The 23,190-nt window shown below is 38.4% G+C and overlaps 1 protein-coding gene across 2 annotated transcripts; it reads right to left on the reverse strand.

The window, feature by feature from the left end:
- Positions 1-1,262: 1,262 nt before the first annotated feature.
- Positions 1,263-22,244, reverse strand: LOC102585093 (protein FLX-like 1). 2 transcript variants are annotated; one of them, XR_001474044.1, is made up of 5 exons: positions 21,625-22,244; positions 18,894-19,093; positions 18,707-18,789; positions 18,493-18,585; positions 1,263-1,633 (listed from the first exon to the last, which is right to left on the reverse strand). XR_001474044.1 is itself a non-coding variant. In XM_006339322.2 (4 exons), the coding sequence occupies exons 1-4, from the start codon at positions 22,143-22,145 to the stop codon at positions 1,568-1,570; spliced, it is 870 nt and encodes a 289-aa protein (XP_006339384.1). In that variant the 5' UTR covers positions 22,146-22,244; the 3' UTR covers positions 1,263-1,567. The 2 variants fall into 2 exon arrangements, 1 of the variants encoding a protein (XP_006339384.1); XM_006339322.2 differs by lacking the exon at positions 18,493-18,585.
- Between the last annotated feature and the right edge of the window lie 946 nt (positions 22,245-23,190).

Raw genomic sequence — 23,190 nt, forward strand, 5'->3', positions numbered from 1 at the left:
ATTTTAGCATGATTTAGTACTTTTAAATTATGATCATTTTCATTATGACTTTGCAATATTTATTTTATATGATGATTTCATTATTATTTTTTATTGAATATTTTAGTGTCATCAATACCCATCTCATATTTTGTGTTATTTTCTTAAGAAACACCTTAGATAATTGTATTTTGGTTGGACTAAAGAAATATTTGGAGCACAAGTTAATTATATGTTTGTATGCAAACTTTACCGAAAAAATCCAAAAATCTGAAAAAATCCGAGGTTTATTAGTTTGGTTTGATTTATAAATTTAAAAATTTGACACAATGGTTTGGTTTGGTATTTGAAAAACCCGAACCAACCCGAGGTTGAAAAACCCGAAAAAAATCCGAATTTTATTAGTTTGGTTTGGTTTATAAATTTAAAATTTTTACACAAATGATTTGGTTTAATATTTGAAAAACCCGAACCAACCCGGTCATGTACACCCCTAGTTCATAGGTTTGTGTGTTGTGTGATTAAGATATCAAATTTTCTATCGTTCTCACCTATTGGTTGTGGTGGCAAACATTAAGATGCACCATAATATCTTAATTTTACTTGCTTGAGAAAGAGAACTAAGATTTGGTAAAAGAAGAGTGCATGAAGTCAAAGGGCTAACCTTTGTATAATAGATTAGCTTAGGATCGATACATGGAATAATAAGTTGTTTTTATCAACATCTTAGGAAAAATTGAGTGATGGGTGCATAAACCTTATAATTGCAAAGAATAGTGTGTTTGATACGCTTAATGATATAGTTTTACGTATAAAAGTTATTCTACAATGGATACTAACGTGTCCAATTATAGAAAATGAAAGATTTCTGTGGCATGTTCATTTTGTAAGGTGGGGAGTGATGGATAGGTGATGAGTCCAAGTTTTAGTGATTGTATATAAGACGGTGGTTTATGTGATGTGATGTGAACTCACATGTTTCCTTCCTAAATTGGTCTTTAGTTATTCAATCGATCTGTTTTGAGATGTTCATATATAGTTGAGATGTTCATGTTCTTCCCATCTCTATGTTCCCATAGTTTTGTATAAGTAAATGTACAGATGGGTCGTTTATCATAGATTTCCACAATTAGTGTTACTACTCACCTAGTCCACAATGGGCAAAAAAGTCTTCTATAAAAATAAGAATATAAAACGCTTCTCCTTCTCCTCTGCCAATGATACATGGGGATTTCAATTCCACTTCCCCTATTCCCCTATATTCCCATCTTCAAAACTGACTGTCACTTGCAGCTTCAACTTAATTAATTTTGAAAACCCCACATTTTTAAATTCAGGATCCAATCATGGCTCCAACTAACTTCAATCCACTAAATAGACATATGCACAAATAACCACAACAGTCATTAATTATCTGAATTCTGAGACTACACTCAAGACAAATGTCAGTCTCATCACCACCAAGAAAAATCATTTCATCTGTGCTTCCTCCAGAAACCACTTCTCTCATGAAATAAAAGATCCCTAAGTTTGACACATTTACATCTGCTTGTCATCCGGCACGAGTTTTTCACTTTCAAACCACCAACTAGTGATGTACATAAGGCATGGCTCCACCAACATATTGGGTTTTTGCATCAGCACTGACCTGAACCTGAAACATTACAAATACGACACTTGTATTATAGCTAATTTAAAGTTTGGACAAAGCTTAAGTTGCATACATGCCAACTAGCATGTCCTCTTTGTAGGTTGTACCATTGATCAAAAGTCAAAACAGGTGGAACCAACTAAATAATACTTCTTTTAAATAGGAAACTCCCTACAAAAGTACAAATTTTTGCTTCTCCTGAGGGCCAAAGGCAAGCATCTATCTATATCCATACTATTCCACAAGTCGGAAAGCACAAAGTTAAGAGTTCAAAGACTAAAATAGCCCTCAAAAGTTGAATGGCTATATTGCCCTTCATGAGAACATTATTCTTCTGTGCAAAAATGTAAATGTACATTTATAAATATGACAGATAAAATAATGAAATAGAAGCATTGGAAACCCTTTGACACTTGAGATGACCAACTTTTAATAAAAACCATTTATTTTCCTGTGAAAGTATGTCAAAGATCACAGAAAATGAAAAGTCCTTCAAGAACAATAAAGAATATATACTCCATCAAAAAACAATAAAGAATATATACTCATGTCCTAAACAGCATAGGGAGAAGACTCCAGCATGGCAACATTGGTGGAAAAATAGAAAATGAGCATTTTGATTCTTTAGGCTTTGATGATGGTTTGAATGAGCCTTTATTTGGGTACCAAAACTACAATAACAATGATCATGTAATTTCTGTATTGATACTTATTTTCTAGATTTATTTGATGAAACTTTTTGTGGTGTGTTGTAATATTAATAAGCTTTTACAGGTATTCCTTGAAGTTATCTTCAAGATAATTACTTCTTTGTTTTTGGGAATATTTGTGCTTTGTTTTCTGGATTTGTATCTTTTGATAGGGTTTATCAGTTGCAATCAATTATGTTTGTAGGCTTATGTTGTGACAAAGAAGATTTAGATTGGATTATGAACTGGAAATTCTTTCATATAGGTATGTATACTTGCATTGGACCTGCTATTTATCTCCAAGCTCTACAAGGGTTGCTCCGGAAGATGGAGGCATGTGAACACATTTTAATGCCATCCAGGGATTCCACATCACGAAGAGTAACTTAGGAGACGAAATGGAAGTAGGGGGGTCAGTTTCAACATACGGATCCACATACGATCAGCATGATCAACATATGGACCGTATCTTGACTGTAAGTTAGATGCGGCTGGAACAGAAGACATATGGGACGCATAATCAACATGCGGGCCCATACATCAGACTGTATGTCCAAAGCTAAAGTGTCAGACTCTATCCTCAGAAGCTACAGCACACGAAGCCACATACGGGCCGCAGAATGCACATACCCCGTACCTCAGACCATCCATCAAGATTCGGGAGATGCTAATCAAAAGACTGAGCAACATGTGGACTGCAGATTCCATCTACGGACCACCCGTCAGGCTTGACTGCGCACTTGCATTATTTTTGCAATATTTGGAATGCCACTTTTGGCTATTTATATAAAAATAGTTAACCTAAAACTATAAATAGTAGAGAAAAGCTCATTTAGACTTTAACAATTTTAATTTGATGAGAAATACTCTTGAGAGAGTGGAGCTATGGCTAGGGGTGTCAAATGGGGGGGTTGGGATGAAATTGAAGATATTAAAATGGGTTGAAATAGAAATAGGGTTGGGTCTTGACCCGCCCAAATTTACTTTGGGCTCAAATGGGCTAAAATATAGGTTGGATCTTGACCCGCTTAATCTCAATAATTTTAACATTTTGTTATTTAAGTTTTATAACCACAATTTCAATTTCAACTCAAGAAGATTAAAAAAAAAAGTTACAAATGGATAGATAGATCCTAAAAGATATAAAATAAATAGTAATTCATACCTTCAATATAAAAACATACATTACATCAATGCAAATAGTCTTAAGACGGGTTGAAATTGAAGATTAAATTGGGCTCAATTGGAGATTATTTTAAAATGGGTTGAGATGGAATCCAATTCAAATTATCTTGAACTCAACCCATAAAATTCTGGACGGGTTACCTATATTTGAGCTCATTTTGATACCCCTAGCTATGGCCTTTGCTGCTGAAGGATTGCTTGCTTGAGGAATCATTCCTCTTGAAGGTTATCTAGAGAGATTGCTTGCATGAGAAATTCTTCCTCCTGAGGCTTATCTAAGAGATTAGATGCTTATTTGGTTCTATCGATTGGGGGTTTTAGCTATCATAAAGCTTTATATACCAATTAATTCATTATTGTGTCAATCTATCAATCTTTTCTATCTTTCTTTTTTTGAAATTGGTAACAAGTATTCTTCAGCATTAAGGGTATGCTGGCCACCTCCAAAAGTGTGCTTACATAGGTAGCTAATTACAATAAGCCTAGGAAATTCACTATCTGTATTTCATTTACTATACATTGCTCTTTACACCAAAAACATAAAGTAGAAATGCATTTCCCTTTGATCTTTTGAATGGAGTTTGATCCTCCTTTGAAAATTCTCTCATTCCTTTCCTTCCATATGGTCCACCATATGCAAGCTGGGACAGTTTTCCACCATCTCTTTTGGCTTTTGCTTCCTCCCCTTCTGATCCAGCAGCTCAATAGATCAGCAGTGTGCTCTGGCATTGTCCAGCTTTCCCAGCTAAGGTAATGTATAGGGACCAAACTTGAGAAGTTACCTTGCAGTGGAGGAATAGGTGGTTGTTTGTTTCAACGGGTTCCATACAAAGAGAGCATGTGGAATCTAAATGAAATTTCCTTTCCTGTAATTCCTCGTGGGTGAGACATGCCTTCCTTACTACCACCCAGGAGAAGCATTTCACTTTAGAAGGTGCCATGCTTCTCCATGTAGCTTTCCAAGGTCCTCTATCTCTTTCTGTCATCTCTAGAAGGCCCCTTTTGTAGACTCTGTTGACTGAAAATTTGCCAACAGTGTTGTGCCTCCACTTCATGATGTCAGGTTCTTTGGTAGTCCCTGTGAAGGTTCCTATTTTGCCAAGTAGAGCAGCCACTCTTTCAACCTCCCAATCATTCAAAAACCTTCTAAAAATTAGGTTCCATCCTTGAGTTGTCCAGATGTTCTCTATTGTGTTATTTTGGTTGCTGTTGATGTTGAAGAGGCTGGGAAAGCGTCTTGCAAAGTGCCTTGACCATCCCAGTTATCCTTCCAGAAGAAGACTTTTTTGGCCATTGCCAACTAGGAAAGTATTGTCCTCCCCAGGTTGGTCCAAAGAGACTTGATTGTCCTCCATAGTCCAACTCCATAGGTGTTAGTGGCCTCATCAGCGCACCACTACCCATTTTGTCCGTACTTCTGTTGTATTACATTCTTCCACAAGGCTGGACTGTCTTCAGCATATCTCCACAACCATTTCTTGAGCATACTGTTGTTTTGTAGCTTTAGATTTCTGACTCCCATACCTCCATGCTCCTTACTCTTTTGCACTATGTTCCATTTCACTAGATTGTAACCTTTATGCTCCTTTTTGCCATGCCATAGGAAGTTTCTTCTAAATTTATCTAGGACTTTGAGCACTTCAGGAGATAAGGGGATAAGGGGTCCCCTTGTCTTGGCCCTTTTTCTGCTGAAAAAAAACAATTGGTTCTCCATTTACCAGAATTGAGAACCTGGTGGTTTTAATGCAAAAACTTATCTAATTTAGCCATCTTCTTCCAAAACCCACTTGCCTGAGGATGTTGAGTAAGAACTTCCAATTGATGTGGTCAAACGCCTTTTCAATGTCTAATTTGCACATCACCCCTGGTTCTGAGCCTCTCAAACTGGTGTCTACACACTCACTTGCCACCAAAGTTGCATCCATGATTTGCCTTCCTCTAATAAAGGCCATTTGATGAGGGTTTATTAGCTTATCCATCACTCTCTTTAACCTTTCAGCTAGTACTTTTGCAATGATCTTGTACATTCCCGTGATGAGACTTATTGGTCTGAAGTCTCTCAACTCGGTTGCACCCTCCTTCTTTTGGATAAGAGCTACAAATGTGCCATTGAAGCTCTTCTCAAAAACCTGTTGCGAATGGAAATTCGTAGGGTAAGTATTATATTTGACTTCAACATTTCCCATAAAGCAATGAAGAATGGCATTGGGAATCCATCAGGGCTTGGGGCCTTGTCAATGGCCACACTGTTTAAGCCCCTCTAATATTTCATCCTCTTCAAATTGTCTTTCCAGCCACATCTGCTCTTCAGTGGAGATCCTGGTATTCCCTTGGAGTGTGAAATCCGGTCTCCAATTCTCAGACTCCTTGTAGAGTTCCTGATAAAAGCTCACTATGGAATTGTTTATTTCTTCGGGATTAGTAACTTTCTTGGTGTTGTGGGTCTCAGTCTTCTAATGTTAGCTCTCTGGCAGGCTAATCGATCTCTGCTTGATTGGCCCTAACTGCATGATTGATCTGACGGTTCAGCCCATACTTCACAGAGTGACATCAGATCACTCTCCCATAATGTTACAATGCGGTGCTTGGGAAAATGCAAAGTCATACTTCAAATTTGAGAACTGGTGGTTGGACATAGAGGGTTTCAATGAAAAAAATTAAAGGATGGTGGAACTCCTTCAGTTTCATAGGGAAACCTGACTATGTCTTGGTTGCAAAGCTCAAAGCACTAAAAGAAAAGCTGAAAGAATGGAGCAAAACTGCACAAGGGAACTTGGGAACACAAAAACAAAATGTCTTGAAACAGCTAGCTGAATTAGAGGAGATACAGGAGAACAGATCCCTGAGGCCATAAGAGATAACCTCTAAAACAGCATTAATCAGTGAGTTCGAAGACATAGCTAAAAGGGAGGAAATAGCTTGGAGGCAAAGATCTAGGGCAGTGTGGCTAGAGCAAGGGATAGAAACACTAATTTCTTCCACAGAACTGCAAATGCACACAGGAGAATTAATACAATCTCAAAGTTGAAAGTGAGAGGAGAAAATTTGACTGAACCAGAGGAGATACAGAAGGAGATAGTAACTTATTATGAGGAACTATACTCTAAGCCAGAAGAATGGAGACCTTACCTGGAGATGAGAAACTGTCATATGATTCATGAAGAAGAAAACAAATTACTCTAGGCACCTTTTGAGCAACAGGAAATTCTAGAGAGCACAAAAGCATGTGCAGGGGACAAAGCACCAAGGCCAGATGGTTACTCCATGGCTTTCTTCAGCCAATGTTGGAACATCATTAAAACTGATCAGGTGGCTACAATGCAGCAGTTCCATAAGGCAGAGAGGTTTGAGAAGAGTATTAATGCCACCTTTGTGGCTTTAATTCCTAAGAAAGTGGGAGCTAAGGAACTGACAGATTTTAGACCTATTAGTCTAATAGGTGGAATTTACAAGATCATTGCTAAACTGCTGGAAGAAAGGTAAAGAAGGTGCTACACAGGCTTGTAGACAGCCAACAAATGGCATTCATAAAAGGTAGACAAATAATGGATGCAGTGTTGATAGCAAATGAATGTGTTGAGTCTAGACAGAGAAGCAAGTGCCCTAGAATTCTATGCAAGCTTTGATATACAGAAGGGCATATGATCATTTAAACTGGAATTTCTTACTACTTATGATGTAAAGGATGGGTTTTGGAGCCAAATGGATTAGATGGGTGAAATTCTGCATAAGCACAGTCAAGTTTTCTATTTTAGTTAATAGAACTCCTAGTGGTTTCTTTTAATCCCAAAGGGGACTGAGACAAGGTGACCCCCTGTCACCCTTTTTACTCATCTTAGCCATGGAAGGTTTGAGTAACCTAATTCACACAGCAAAGATGAAGGGTAGGGTAAGGGGCTTTAGGGTGGACAGCAGTACACAAAATGGCTTGGAGATTACCCATCTGCATATACTCTTATTTTTTGTGAAGCAATGACAGAGCAAATGTTGATCCTAAGAGTAATATTCATTATCTTTGAAGCAGTCTCTGGATTACATATCAATTGGGGGAAGAGTTTCATTTATCCCATAAATGAAGTGGCTCAGGTGGAGACTCTGGCAGGGGTTTTGGGTGGTAGGGTAGGGAAACTACCAACCATACACCTAGGTATGCCATTGGGAGGAAAGAGCAAATCAATAGGGATCTGGAATGGAGTGATAGAAAAATGTAAAAAGAAGCTAACCAACTGGAAGAACCAATATCTGTCTAGGGGAGGTAGATTAACCATGGTTAATAGTGTGCTAGATGCAATACCTACTTATATGATATCTGTGTTCCCAGCACCAGACAAGGTCATACAGAGGATAGATGCTTTGAGAAGAAATTTCTTTTGGCAGGGAAATGAAGATAAAAAGAAGTTTCATCTAGTCAAGTGGGAAGAGGTCATAAAAAATAAGAAAGAGGGGGGACTGGGGATCAGGAACATGAAGAAACAAAACAAAAGCCTAATGTTAAAATGGCTTTGGAAGTTTATGACAGGAGAGAATATGCTATGGAGAGAGGTGATCAGGGCAAAATATGAAATGGAGAACAGGTGGATGACAAAGATGGTAACTACACCATATGGATGTTTTTTTTGATAAAGGTAACTTTATATTCACGTCAAAACTCATCAGCAGAGCATGATGAGGTGGGATTTACAACCCCACAGGGGGTAGTTTCAAAAGCCGAAACTGGGCAAAAACTTTACAATTGAGCTCTAAAATCCACTAAGCTATCTACCTCCCCCACCAAATCCTGTTTACACCAAAAATACAGCAAGCTCAAGCTATTCATCTTGATTTTTTGAGCGTTGGTAAGTTTCCCATCATGTGAACTTGAAGTAGGACTTATTCTGCCACCAGTCCCCACATTGTAGCATAATAGGGCTATGATCAGATGTCACTCTAGGCATTATCGTCTGCCTTATATTTTTGAAGGTTTCTTCCCATTCCCTTGAATATAAGAATCTGTCTAACCTGGCTGCACTGTGGTGGTTTGCCCCTCTGAACCATGTAAAATTCCCACCTTTTAATTGAGGGTCGTGTAATTCCATCTCCTCAATCCAGTTGGAAAAATCTTTCATCACATTTGTGATCCTACTGCATCCTCTTCTTTCTGCCATGACTGCCATGACTCTAACTGTGTTAAAGTCTCCACATGTGACCCATGGACCATCACAAATAGTTCTAACTGCAGCTATTTCCTCCCAACAAAGTAGCTTCTCATCCCTGGTATGGGGAGCATACACTCCAGTGAGGTACCAGGTATAAGGTTTTGAGTTGATACAAATTTATAGGTGATGGAGAATTGACCAGCTTCAACTAAAGTCCCTCTCCAACTTCTGTTGTCCCACATCATAAGGACACCCCCATAGCTACCCTCAGCTTCCAGGTAACCACATTTCATCCATCGGCATGACCATAATTGCTTAGCCATTGCTTCAACTTCCTTGCTGATCTTTGTTTCTTGAAAGCAATAGACATCCGCTTTCCATTTTTGCATTAGACTCTTCACCATTATTCTCTTGTTTTGATCGTTTAGCCCCCTTACATTCCATGTCAATAGTTTGACTTTCATTTAAAAGTTAAACTTAAATTCCTCCCCCTGCTCCTGCTGCCTTCCACTTCTTCATTAAGGCTGGATTTTAAATTTTTCAGTTCATTTTTCCCAATTCTACTCTTTGGAGTAGACACTGCCTTACCAGACCCCTTATTATCCAACATTGATTTCCTCTCATCGATCTTCATTAATAGGGCTATGGTTTCTTTTTCGAAGCCTTCGAAAGCTACCCCATAGGTATTGCTCAGCTCTAGGATATGAGAGTTGACCCAATTTGATGCTTCTGTCTCGATAATTTCTTGAGAACTTGGGAATTGAATATTGACTGGGTCAACCTCATGAATCTGCTGTATCTGCAAGTTTTGTTCTGCCTCTTGCATGATATTAGTTGTTCTTATTTTTTCGGATTCTTTTCTTGTCTTGGAGCATTCTTGATTACGAGTCGTTTCCAGGTTGGAAACATTTTTCGCATCCCCTTCTTTTTGCCCCATCGTGTCTTCCTCCACCTCGGCTTCTTTTTCCCAGTTTTTGAAAGCTTGCAGGAACTTAGATGCCAGGTCTTTAATTTCTCTAAGATCTTTCTCCCCCTTCATGCCTCTCTCACGTGAGAAGTCATTTAGACTTTTGGGCTTTTTAGTATTATCAGTTAGATCTGGCTGTTTGTGATGTTGATTGTGTTTTGGGCCTTGATTTAATAAGGGCGAGAACCGGCCCAAATTTGCCATCAAATTTGAATTAGAAGTGGGCCCAGGTCCTTTGTCCTTTACTGCCACCCCACGTGTTTTAAAGCTGGCAGCCCCATCAGTCCTTCTATTAGCCACTGGGTAATTCCTCGAGAACTGCTGGATAATAGGAGGAGACTCACTTTCTTCTCCAACAACGTATCTCGCCGGCAACTCTGTCCACAATTGCATGGAGAAGGAAATTCCGGCATTGAGGATTGTCACCTCCTTCGGGATCCTCGAACCGTCGCCCTCAACCCTAATTCTTGCCCATTTAAGGTGATTTCTTAGTTGCGTCTCTTCCTCTGTTTCGACCCAACCCCCGCAAAATCTTCGATGGATTTGAAGATTGTCTGCGACCATAGATGAAGTGGGAGGCCTACAATTCTAATCCAAGTCGCGCTTGACCCATTCTCTCTGTTTGATGCCACTATTGTTGGTGTCCACCAGTCCAAACGGACTTTTGTGTTACACCAGATGTCAAAAGACTTAAAACCTATCGCAAAATAAATACAGTCCTCCATAATAGAGGAAGGTTTAACAGAAAAGGATGAAATTGAGGGTTTCCGGTGATCGGAAGGACCACCGAAAAGGGGATGATGGGGTGAATCTAAAACATATTATGGGAACTGTGAGGAAGATTTAACAGAAAAGGATGAAATTGAGGGTTTCCGGTGATCGGAAGGACCACCGAAAAGGGGATGATGGGGTGAATCTAAAACATATTATGGGAACTGTGAGGAAGATTTAACAGAAAAGGATGAAATTGAGGGTTTCCGGTGATCGGAAGGACCACCGAAAAGGGGATGATGGGGTGAATCTAAAACATATTATGGGAACTGTGAGGAAGATTTAACAGAAAAGGATGAAATTGAGGGTTTCCGGTGATCGGAAGGACCACCGAAAAGGGGATGATGGGGTGAATCTAAAACATATTATGGGAACTGTGAGGAAGATTTAACAGAAAAGGATGAAATTGAGGGTTTCCGGTGATCGGAAGGACCACCGAAAAGGGGATGATGGGGTGAATCTAAAACATATTATGGGAACTGTGAGGAAGATTTAACAGAAAAGGATGAAATTGAGGGTTTCCGGTGATCGGAAGGACCACCAAAAAGGGGATGATGAGGTGAATCTAAAACATATTTTGGGAACTGTGTCTGGGAGAAAAGTTAGACTTTTTCCTAAGTCAACACACCATATGGATATGGTATCTGGAGATCAATAAGAAATCATTGGCCTCTGGTTCTGGAACAGGTGGGTAATGGAATGAAGGTGTCATTTTGGGAGGACAGATGGATAGCCCAAAGAACCCTGAAACAATTATTCCCAGACTTATATACACTAAGCCTTCAACAAAATGCAACTATGGCTGAAATGTGGACAGGACATGGGTGGAACTTACATCTTAGGAGGAATCTAAATGATTGGGAGATGGGGAACATAGTGGCATTCCATGATACAATGGCACAATTTAGTAATCTGACTAGGGAGGGAAGACAAAGGTTGTGTTGGAAGATTGGCAGCAAAGGGGTTTTCAATGTCAAGTCAGCTTACAAAGATCTTAATCACTCAAATTCAAATGATAGGATGGAGCTCTGGCCATGGCAGATGATATGGAGACCTAAAATCCCAAAAAAGGTAAACTGTTTCACATGGTTACTAGCAAAGGAAGTAGTGCTGACACAAGAAAATATAAAGAAGAGGAAGTTCCAACTATGCTCAAGATGCTATTTGTGTGAGGAACAGGCAGAGATTATCAATCATCTCTTTTTGCATTGCAAATGGACAGATCAATTATGGAGAATATTCAGCAGCATTAGGAAGATCACTTGGGTGAAACCAAGAAACATAGTACAACTCCTAAATTGTTGGATCATATTGGCAATACTACAATTAAGGAGGAGAGATGGAGGATTGTCCCAGCTTGTATATGGTGGACAGTGTGGAAAGAAAGGAATCAAAGATGTTTTGAGGGCAAGAAGAACAATTTGCAGAATTTCAAGATGAATTGTAGCTCTTTATTAGTTTTGGTGTAAACAGAAAGTCTTAGTACAGGCAGAAGAACTTTGTGATGTTTTAGACTATTTGTGACAAAAAGCACAGATGGAGTCAGTCTAGTTTGTAATACTTTTGGAAGGGGGCTACCTTGATGTAGTATACCTGTGGATAAATAGAATAAAAAGTCACCATTCTCAAAAAAAAAAGTAACTTCAACCCCTTCAACTTTGAGGATTTCAATGGAGTTGAATCTTCTGTGAGCATTGGCCATTCTGTGGAAATACTGTGTTTTTGTCACCGTTTTTGATCCATTGTAACTTGGATCTATGTCTCCAAGCAATTTCCCCATTTCTGGACACCTCTTTAAACATCATAGCCAGCTGAATTTTCTGCAGTTGTTCGTCATCTGTCAAAAGTTTGAGATCTTGAATGGATTCCAGATTTCTCACTTGTGATAGAATCAGATCTTTCCTTTCCTTCCGGTTGTTCTTGTTGGCTTTGCTCCATTCTTTGAGCTTGACTTTCAATTGACTAAGGTTAGAAGCCAATTGAAAATCAGGTCGGCCTGTTGTATTGAAGTTGCTCCACCATTCTTTCACTTTGTCTATGAATCCTTCCTCCTTAAGCCACCAATTTTCAAATTTGAAATATGATTTCCTATGTTTCCAATCACCACAAGATACTAGGATGGAGTTATGCTCCAAGCCAAGTTGTGGGAGAACACTTTGGATGATTTTGGAGAAACTCTCGTCCTACTGGGAAGAGAATAAGAATCTATCTGTTCTTGTGGCACAACTGTGATTTTGACCTCTCTTTCATGTATAACTACCTCCGAGAAAAGGAGGATTCAGTAACTCAAGATCATTTAAGTATTGGTTGAAATCATCCATGGCTCTGGTTATTCTATTAACGTTTGTCCTTTCAAAGGGAAATCTGGATACATTAAAGGCCCCACAGATCACTTAGGGCCCTTCACATATTCCTCTAATAGAGGAGAGCTCCCACCACAATTCTTCTCTTTCATTTCTGTCACACTCTGCATATACAGCAGTAAGATACCAAGTCAAGTCTTGGTTGATCCCACATAGTTTACAAGTGAGCATCTGATGCCAGTGTCAATGAGCTCCCCTTTCCATTCCCTCTTGTCCCATAATACAATGATTCCACCACTTTTACCAATGGAGTCTATCCATAACCCTCCAACCCATCTATTTCCCCAAAGTTGCTGAAAATATTCTTCCACTGTCCCCCATAATTTAGTTTCTACGAATACATAAATATTTGCTCCCCACCGATGAACTAAGGATTTTATTTGTCTTCTTTTATCCTCATTGTTCAACCCCCTTACATTCCATGTTAAGATTTTCACCTTCATGATTGCATTGTGGTTGTGGTCCTCCCTCTTGATTCACTTCTTGGGTCCCCATCTTTATATCTAATTTCACAAATTAGATTCCTGACTTCCTTTAAGACTTGTTGGTTGTTGTTGTTTGGCTCAACTGTTATAGCTAGAGTCTTTTCTAATCCCCTTCTTTGGTCTAATTTCATAAACAGAGCTTCTGCTTCTTTGTGACAACCATTAAGCAGTACTCCAAATTCTTTGTTAAGCTTGATGATGTTGCTTTGCACCCATTCTGTTGATCTGGCCTCAACCTCCCTACTGCATTCACTTGAGTCCGATTGAATTGGAGTGGGTTCATCACAGTTCAGCAATTGTGTGTCCTGAGAATCTCCACTGTGTTGTCTACCTCGTCACTTGCAATCAAAGGCATTGGGTTGTAATGAGAATTTTCCAGTTCTGTTGTTGGAATTATGCTTGATCCTTTTAATGCCATGGAATGTACTCTCCAGTTCTGTGCAAGTGTCAATCTCTCCCTTGTGCAGATATTCAAATGTTCCATTTAAGGTCCACATCCAACATAATCTCAAGGCAAAGTAGATTGTACCTTTCCTCGAGAAGGTCACCGTTTTCTCTCTTCCTAAGAGTTGTTTTCTCCTTTCTCCAATTGCCAGTGGGTTGTCAGTTTCCGAAGTCGATGGTAGCTCCGGCTAGATTGGGAGGAAGATCAGATCTCCATCTCCGACATCAATGGTTGCCGGAATCTTCTCTCGCGGTCCCTTGACACGGATCCTGGCCCATCGAAGGTGGTTTTTTAGCCCTCTCTCTTCTTCTGTTTCCAGCCATCCACCACATCCATCCTCGATCTCCCTAAAGGTGGAGTTGGACCAAAGACGCAGCGGAGGACCAACCACTCGAATCTAGATCCAATCAAGGTTTGAGCTACTAGGTAAGGTTCCGACGGTTGGTGACCACCATTGTAGCATCAACTATCTGTTTTGCCTCTTCCAGTTCCCCATCAAAACATGTTCTGCCACTGTTCTCGAACGGAATTCGAAAAGGAATTTGGATTCATCCATGTCGTATACTTAAACTCCCTAGGCTCTATTCCAAGTTTGTTGAGACCATCTTCTGATGTCGTTACGAGTTGGAGTGTCTTCAGCTCCTGTGAAACTCCCCACCAAGCATCTGTCCAGCAGGCCTTTTTCCTCTGTGTCTCTATTAGTCCATTTGTTCTTGAAAAGCATCTCTTTGTAGCTCTTCTCCCCTCTAGTTTGATTAAGGAGTTTATGCTGCTTGTTTGTGATTAATGTTGTACGATTTCTATTAATGAAATTTTCTATTTTTGCAACTAGAACATTCCATCCCTCATTGAATGTGTTCTCTGGCAAGATAATTACTGCTCTGTCATTTCCTTTAGCAGTAATCACTGAGACGAATTTTTCATATTGATTGAACTTTTGTGTTAAGAAAATGTTGGTTGTGTTATCTTTGCATTTCCAAGACTTGAAGGTTTTTCCTCTGTTCTTCGATGCCTCCTTGAGCTTTTGGCATATCCAAGACTTGCTGAGTATCAGTCAGCTCATGTGGTGTGGTATCTTGCACTTCAGATCCAATCATACCAAATCCCTGATTTGGATTTAGATTATGTGATATCATAAGATTTGCCTCCAAGGCGGAAGAAGATTATGTTGTCCATGAAACAAGTAGGTTGAGATGAAAAAAGGTGGGTTTTAGATGGCGGCTCCGGTGGAGAAAGTCCACCGGAGAGGGGAGAGGCTGTGCCCAAAAGGGACCTCAGTTAAGGGTCATTGGGGAATGTGCTTGGTAGCTTTTTTGCTATTTGTTTTATTATTCAATCAATTGCTTGACACCCTTTTCTATCTTTTATTGTTGTTCTTAGTTTTAGGATTTTGTTTCTGTTTTCCGCATTGCATTATTTGGTTTCAATATTTTTTTCTTTTCAAAACAAGTAATTTTGTATTTCTCAGCATATTACACATATAAGTAGGAAGCCATATGGTAAAAAGTTCAAAGACCAAACTATCCTTCAAATGTTGAACATTTTTGCCCTTCAAGTAAGCACTACTACGATTATATTTTTGTAAATATGTAAACAAACACTTTAAAGTTAAATAAGAAATAGGGTTAATTCCTACCTCACATTCATAGTATGCATTAAATTTAGAAAATTGCTTTTAGTAACTGTAACCCCAACATCAACTTTTTCTTAGAGTAGAATTTATTGTTCTTATATTAACGTACAATGTACGTGTTAGCTTGTATTAATGTAATATATACCCGTTTGACATTATAGTGAAGAATCTATAATGTCACTTCGATGACCTTTCTACTCCCCAACTGATACTTGCGAAAAATCAGCCGATCTATTCATGGATTATCCATTTACAAACTATTCTTCTTCGATCTCTTTTCAAAACTTATATTTGAGAAATAGTTATAATTGTTGTTTTAATATTAAATTTTAATGTTAATCCTCTGAAATGATACTTTTTTCATATCGAACCATGTTTAACACTGGATCAAATGTGACTCTTATCCCAACTAATAATGATATTTTTGAGAAGCAATCCAGATAAACTATAACTATGTGAAGATTGTAAAAGTGCTATTGTGAAATGGTACTACAAGTTGGCTAACTAGCATCTGTTTTGATCCCTTTCTTTTGGAATCAAAAGCGTAAGTTTACATCTCATTGCTAATATGTTTTGATAGTTGACCGATGTCTTTCGATCATTGTTGTACAAAAATATAAACAGTCATTGTAAGTTTAGGTTGGTATTGGGATACTTCAGACACTAATGGTAGACTTGAATTTAATACCCTCCTTGTTTCACTTTGTTTGTCATAGTCTGACTTGGAATAAAGTTAAATAAAGAAATAAAACTTTTGAAACTTATCTTTGAAATATGTCATAACTGTGTGACAAAAACTCTCGAAACTTATTGGTGTTAAACATATCATAATGTGTGGTTGTAAGAGCTTTCCATTGAGGAGACATATAGGAATGAATCATTCTTTTTTGGGATGGATACTAATAAAAAGATAGTGCCAAACAAACTGAAAGGAAGCAAGTAGTTCCCTTTCTTCTTTTTTGATGACTGTGGTGTTCGAACCAACTTTCGCGCACCTCGACTAAATCAACAGGATACCTGCCACCTCCCACCAGCAACAGGTACCAGATAACTTAGTCCACCAAGGCTAGAACAGATGGGAAGAGTCACCTAGTGTTTTTTGTATCTGCTGAGTTTTGAACCTGAGACCTCAAGATTCTCAATCACTTCATTGAGCACTAGGCCACACCCTTGGATGCCAAGTAGTTCCCTTTTAAAATGAAGTGTTTCTAATGTATTATGTATTTGTCATGGATGGATATGAAGAGAACCAACATCCATTTTATGGATCTTTATGAACCTTAAAGATTTTAATGAAAGATCAAACTATGTATAGACATTAGACAATACTTTAAATATTGAATTTTTTTATTTATTTTTTTTATGACAAGGGAAACTCGCAGCCACTACCCTTTGGGTGCGCACAGGGTAAAACCCCCGCTCCTATGCAATAGCTCGCAAACCACATAGGAGAGGTAAACCGCACTAGGCAAGCCTGGTGCGACGAGCTCGACCCAGAAGGCAAACTCCTTGCTTTCGCTGGCCTGGTTTCGAACTTGAGACCTCCAACATGGAAGTCCCAAGCTCAAACCACTGGGCCACCCCGAAGGGTATTGAGACCCTATTTATAGACCCTAGAATACAATCCTTTACCAAGTAAGATACTATTTATTGTCCAACTATAAAGATTCACAAACCAAACTTGTTTGTTCTGTTTTTTGAGATGAGAAATCTTTTTTTTTTTATGACAAGGGAAACCCGCAGCCCCTTTGGGTGGGCACAGGGTAAAACCCCCGCTCCTATGCAATAGCTCGCAAACCACATAGGAGAGGTAAACCGCACTAGGCAAGCCTGGTGCGACGAGCTCGACCCAGAAGGCAAACTCCTTGCTTTCGCTGGCCTGGTTTCGAACTTGAGACCTCCAACATGGAAGTCCCAAGCTCAAACCACTGGGCCACCCCGAAGGGTTTTAAATATTGAAATTGAAATGCTCCTTTTTGGATTTTCTTTCTAATAATTGGTCCTTCAAGTTTGTCACCTATAATTCGAAGAACAATATGCAACTGTTATCTCCAGAACTATATTCATACAACTCGATATTCTTGTGTGGACAAATTTTAGAAATATTCTACCTAACATGTTATTATTACTTGTAATAGTACAATTAATTTGAGAGAATTCCCAAAGCAAATTTCTTATTATTATTATTTCTACAAATGACACCCACATTTTAGTAACAGTAGTTGTACTTTCAAGAGGATACTAATATCACAACAGATGTATTAGTCACATCACAGAGCAACAAAGACATCATAATAAGCTATCCATACAACATCAATAAAGAAAAATTAGGTCACATACTTGAACTTCATCAAAAGTGGTATAAATACAAATCTCACCAACCTAAATAAATAAATAATAAATTATTTTTTTGCGATTAGTTAAACTACTATGTAGCTTTAATAGGATCCTTAATTCCCTTTTCATCATTTTGAGCTTATATTTTGTTATCATTAAATGTTTTGTATCCCATGCACATGTTCAATTAATATTTCAGTCATGTTGAAAAGTTTGTACTTACTAAAACTAAATACACGTGTTCACAAGCTAGTGTATCATTATAAGCATAGAAGTCCCCGGGTATGATTTGAACAGGCAATGCCATCTTTTTTTTCCAGAGCAACTATCACAGAATCAATACATATATGAAAATATTTCTCACGTAAAAGCACTTATGATGATCTATTTCCTACTTTTTTTTGGAGAAAGGATGGTCTAATTCCTGATGTAAACTAATCAAAGTGAAGAAAAGGGAAAAGAAGACGAAGTGACCATGGAAACAATCGTCACCAAGCAAGCAATATGTAAAAAATCCTTGAGAGTTGTTGCTTTTTTATGATAAAAGAAATTATTCTCAAAAATGTGTTATGGTATTAGAACAAAAAATATTTTTCCAGTATTCCCCCAGAAATCATCTTTAACATGACCATATTGACTTAAAACACCTTCATGTACCAAGAAGCATAAAAGATATTATCATTGTCCTGACATCCAACAGAACACAGTAATGGACAGACTACAAAGGAAATTATTGAATCTGGATGGAAGAAGCATACAATTTTTTAAGTGCACATAGAACAAGTAGGAAATTCACCTATTCTGCCTATGCTAATTTAGCTCATTGACAGGCAACGGACAGAGGAAACTTACATGGCAGAGAGGAATCTGAATTTTTTAAAGCATTGAAGGAACAACAGGCAAACAACAAATACTTAAGATCCCATGCAGCATTACATCTCATTACTGCCACACTAATAGAATTTCTTTTAATATTTCTTCATGCAAAATGTTACAGAAACTATTAAATCAAAACTTATTGGAAGCTAAAACCAGTTTAGAATGTAAGAGAGATGTAATTACAAACCTGATGTACAGCATAAGGCGCAGGGTACAGATTCTCTCTATATCCTGTTTCAGGATTTCCATAATTGGCAGAATATGTAAAATCTGGAAGGATAAATCACAATTTCTATTTTTATTAGTTGAGTGTACTATGAAGTAGATAATAATGATAAACTCTGCAGGAGCAGCAAACAAGTGGTTTGAATTACTTGGAGTTGCTGCAGAAATCTGGCGGTTTAAATTACTTGGAGCCGCTGCAGCTGCTGCTGCCCTTGCCCTCTTCTCTGCATTTGCAAGCTCGGCATGTAGTTTCTCAATTTCAGAAGCCAGAGTAATCTTATGTTTCTCCATTGCTTGACTATATTCAAGGTTGCTGGTGTGCATCTTTTTTTCATAGTCGATAGCAGCTCTGTTCATGTACACAGCAGAAAAAAATCTCCAAATATCACCAAGGGTATGAGAGCTTGAGAAACAACAATACAAGAACAAATGCATGCATGTGATGCAGAAATGACCAAAATGGCAATATGAACTACAAAGGGGATCATCTACTATATCTATAATGTGGCTTTTCCATAGCAATGTCCATTGACATCATAAAAATGTGACCTTGACGCATGATCGCCACAATTATTTTTTTATGATGGTGGTGTGCAGCCAGGTTGCACGCACATCGACTGTTTCACTGCGGCCAGGTTGCACGCACATCAACTGTTTCACCGAGTACCTGCTCCTTCCCACCAGCACAGGCACAAGTACATAGTAACTCTGCCCACTAAGGCTTAAGACAAATGGGAAGAATCAACTAGTGTTTTTAGCCACCACAGGGATCTGAACCGGAGACCTCATGGCTCTCCTCCCACTTCCCAGATGGATAGATATTTGATTGCCTATCAAAAAAACATAATGTGCCTTTAACCGCATCTGAACTAAAGTAGGGTTAACACATGACATTGGAGAAATTTAAGTGATATCCTTCATATACTAAACAAGGGAACAAGAAGTTTTGCTCATTAATAAACAAACGTGGAGGACCTTTAACCACATCTGAGCTAAAGTAGGGTTACCACATAATATTGGAGAAGGTGAACTGATATATCTAATATTGGAGAAGGTGAACTGATATATCTTTTGAGTTTGAGTAGGTTACATTTCAATTTGGATATAACTATGACTTCCACAGCAAACAAAGATGTCCAATTGTCCATATTTCATCATTGATTGGAATGGCATGTGTTGTCTTCCTTTTCTTTTCTAAAATCTGTAGATCTTTTTCTAAAATCTGTAAATCAGCATCTCTTCGCATGTCTCTGACATATACTAAGACAGAGGTTAGGCTTCTTATATCATGATAAACCATAATTATTAGGATGTCATGTTGTTTCACTGATGTAAACCTTGCATCTACTGTTGCTAATCTATTTGGTATTAAGAATCCACTTACACAGGTCCTGTTCCCATTAGTAAAACCAGGCTTGAAATATTATCTCTTTTAAAATAAAGAATGATTATGAGTCTTCCTTGAGCTTAGTGGTAGATTAAGGGGGTGTTTGGATGGGCTTTTTTAAAGTGACTTACAAGTCCAAAGCTAAAAGTCATAAGTTGGGGACACCCAACTTTTGACTATTGGCCTTTTTTGGTACTTTTTCAGCCTTAAAAGGTGCTTAAAAGCACTTTTTAAGTTACCTAAACACTTCCAAAACTAAAAAAATAGCTTAAAAGTCAAAAGCCACTAAAAATAAGTCAATCCAAACACCCACTAAATGATTTAAAGTCTTTCACTAGGTCAAGGGTTTGTGATTCGTATCAATGACAATCAAAAGAATAATCCATGATTATCTTTTTTTTTAGAATGAGACAGAAAATTATTATCAGTTTATCACAACTGGGTCAACTACAAGTAGAACAAGTGTTCTAAGCCAAAGACAATTCAACGCATACAAAAGGGAAGGCGAATAGCTCCGACTTAATGTGCATTTCAAAATCCCTGATGATTATCTTGACCTTTATTTTTTTTAATGACCGTGGTGTCTAGACTAGCTTTTGTGCACCTCGATTAATTCCATGGGTTAGCAACATGTACCAAGTAACTCTGTCCACGAAAGATAGGACAGATGAGAAGAATCCCCTAGTGTTTTTTGTCGCCTCTGTTTTGAACCTGAGACCTTAGGGTTCTCAATCACTTCATTTGACCTCTAGGTCACACCCTTGTAATCCACTCTTACTGTTTTTGTCTTTCTTAAAACTTATTATCTCATTTCACATGGATAAGCAAAGGTCAAGAAGTGTAGTGGGGATAGTCTTATAAAACCACAAAAAGTTTGTACGAACATGTTCATTTTAAAGGAATACAACACGAAAATATGTGATGATGATTGGTCATCTCAAAAGAAATAAATGATAGATGACTATTTTTTATTTTTTTTTATAACCGAGAAATTCGTCTGTGACCCGCCCTTTGGACCAATCACAGCCTTCTAAACTCGGTGGATAATGGCCCCGCCCCTCTACCCTTCTCCACTTAAATACCGGGCTTCGCTTTGCATGGTGTGGGGCTTGAACCTGTGACCTAAGCCACAAATCCTCCACCTTTTGCCACTTGAGCTAGGCCTTGGGGGCTAAATGATAGATGACTATATAGCAGCATATCTCATTAAAGATCCGTTTTTGCATCCATATTATCTTCAAAATTTACATCCTTCTATCTTTTTCTTACCTAGCTACTTTTTAGTTTAGATAGCACCCAGTTGTCCTATTGCAAGCATTTGCATAAAACACAAATAATTGTTTTTTTGTTTTGCTATCAAAGCTACTTAAATTATTGTTATTGAAATCATCCTCTTTCAAGCAAACTCATGTTGCAGCAAGTGCCATTGATTTGTCATCAAAAAAAAAAAAAAAACATGACATCATACAGTGGAATAGGGAGTAGTGGGTTACCTTCCTCGTTGAACTTCCTTATGCATGGACTCAATTTCAGCCTTGATTACGGGAAACTGCTGTAACTCGGAACCAACCTTGACGAGATCTTTCTCCATGTTCTGCAATTTGGCAGTGAGCTCTTTACGGTCGTCAACTAGGTTCTGAATATCGCTCCTAACCCGAGCCAACTCTACTCTAAGCTCATCGAGTATACGAACATCAGACTCCTTCTTCCGTGCCTCGTCGTAAACCTCACGGACCTCAGCATCCCTTTCGGTCTTGACGGTTGCGGCTGTGGAAGAGAGAAGACGGAGCTCGTGCTGGACGGCGGAGAGCTCCTGGTTAAGAGAGACGTGCGCGCCCGCTAGACTGCGGTTTTCCTGGAGCAGTTTTTCAATCTCGCGTTGCTGAGCCGCTTCCCGATCATCAATTAAGTCTGACGGGTGTATACGGGGTTGGGGTTGGGCTTCGGGTGGTGGAAAACGGCGGCGAGAATCGTCCGTTGTATAAGGGGCGTGGCGTCGTTTTCGTCTCGTCATGACCACTGCACAGATGGAAAAAGAGACCTCGCTGGTGTAAACCAAGAGAGAGAATTTCCTTTTGTTTTTTCTTTTCTTTTGGTAAAAACAAGTATTAATTTAAGGAGAAGCTTAAATATGTTTGACAAAAAACTCTTTGCTTTATATATTTCCATTTGAAAAAAAATATTCATTCATGGCATTATTTGCTCACTAGAATTAATTTTGTTGCAAAATCACTTTTTACATGTATTCAATTATGATTTGGTCACGTCATTAATTAAATCATTTTTTTTAAAAAAGAGCTCAAATATGTCATCGAACTTTCAGAAAAGACTTACTTATGATTGTCTCAAACTCTCGGTTATTCTATAATGTGACAATGTTTGTTTCTTAGCAAGTGCAATTTCTCAACTCATGTGCATGGTTCATTTGGTGTCACCTTGTTTCTAAGTCATTTTCAAAGATTATTTTTTATGTCAAACTTAACGATTAAATCGATAACCGAACTAATAAATAACTGATAAAAATATCTCAATAGTTTAGCATATCTACAAACTGATTATCGATAAGTCAAATCGATAAACTTCAAAACTGAACTGAACCGACCGATAGTTGGAAAGAAAAGTGCAAAAGAGTGTGCTCGTACAAGTTTAAACGAGGGCAAGTACGGACTTTATAAGGTCCTATGGTCCGTACAAGGCAGTCAAGGTATTGGAAGTTGGAATTTTTGAAGTCTCTGATAGGATTCCACAGGCCGATGGGATGGCTCGTGAATGGTTCTACGGGCCGTAACACTTGGTCACGGAGTGATGTTTGGGACTTAGAAGGAATTCTTGACTTGGGATGTACGAGAGGTTAATGGCTCGTGGAAGGGTTGACGGGTCATGGCTCAAAGTTTAGAATCTTTATCTCTGATATCTTGGTCTACAATTGACCAGTACGGGCCGTATGAGCTTGTACTCCGTAGGGTCAATTCAATAGATTTTAGTTCAGGGTTATTTGGGTTTTTTCCTACCTTTTTAATACCTAAGCTATGTCGTTACTAGATTATTCCTAAGCCCTA

Source organism: Solanum tuberosum, unplaced genomic scaffold, assembly GCF_000226075.1.
Source record: "Solanum tuberosum cultivar DM 1-3 516 R44 unplaced genomic scaffold, SolTub_3.0 scf00009, whole genome shotgun sequence".
NCBI classification, from domain to species: Eukaryota; Viridiplantae; Streptophyta; class Magnoliopsida; order Solanales; family Solanaceae; genus Solanum; species Solanum tuberosum.

Excerpts from the sequence above, each read along its gene's own strand:
- LOC102585093 (XM_006339322.2), bottom strand. The coding sequence starts at position 22,145 with ATGACGAGACGAAAACGACGCCACGCCCCTTATACAACGGACGATTCT. Across the intron at positions 19,094-21,624 it reads AAGGAAGTTCAACGAGGAAG|AGCTGCTATCGACTATGAAA; the intron begins GTAACCCACTAC and ends GTACATGAACAG. Across the intron at positions 1,634-18,706 it reads CGCCTTATGCTGTACATCAG|GTTCAGGTCAGTGCTGATGC; the intron begins GTTTGTAATTAC and ends GTAATGTTTCAG.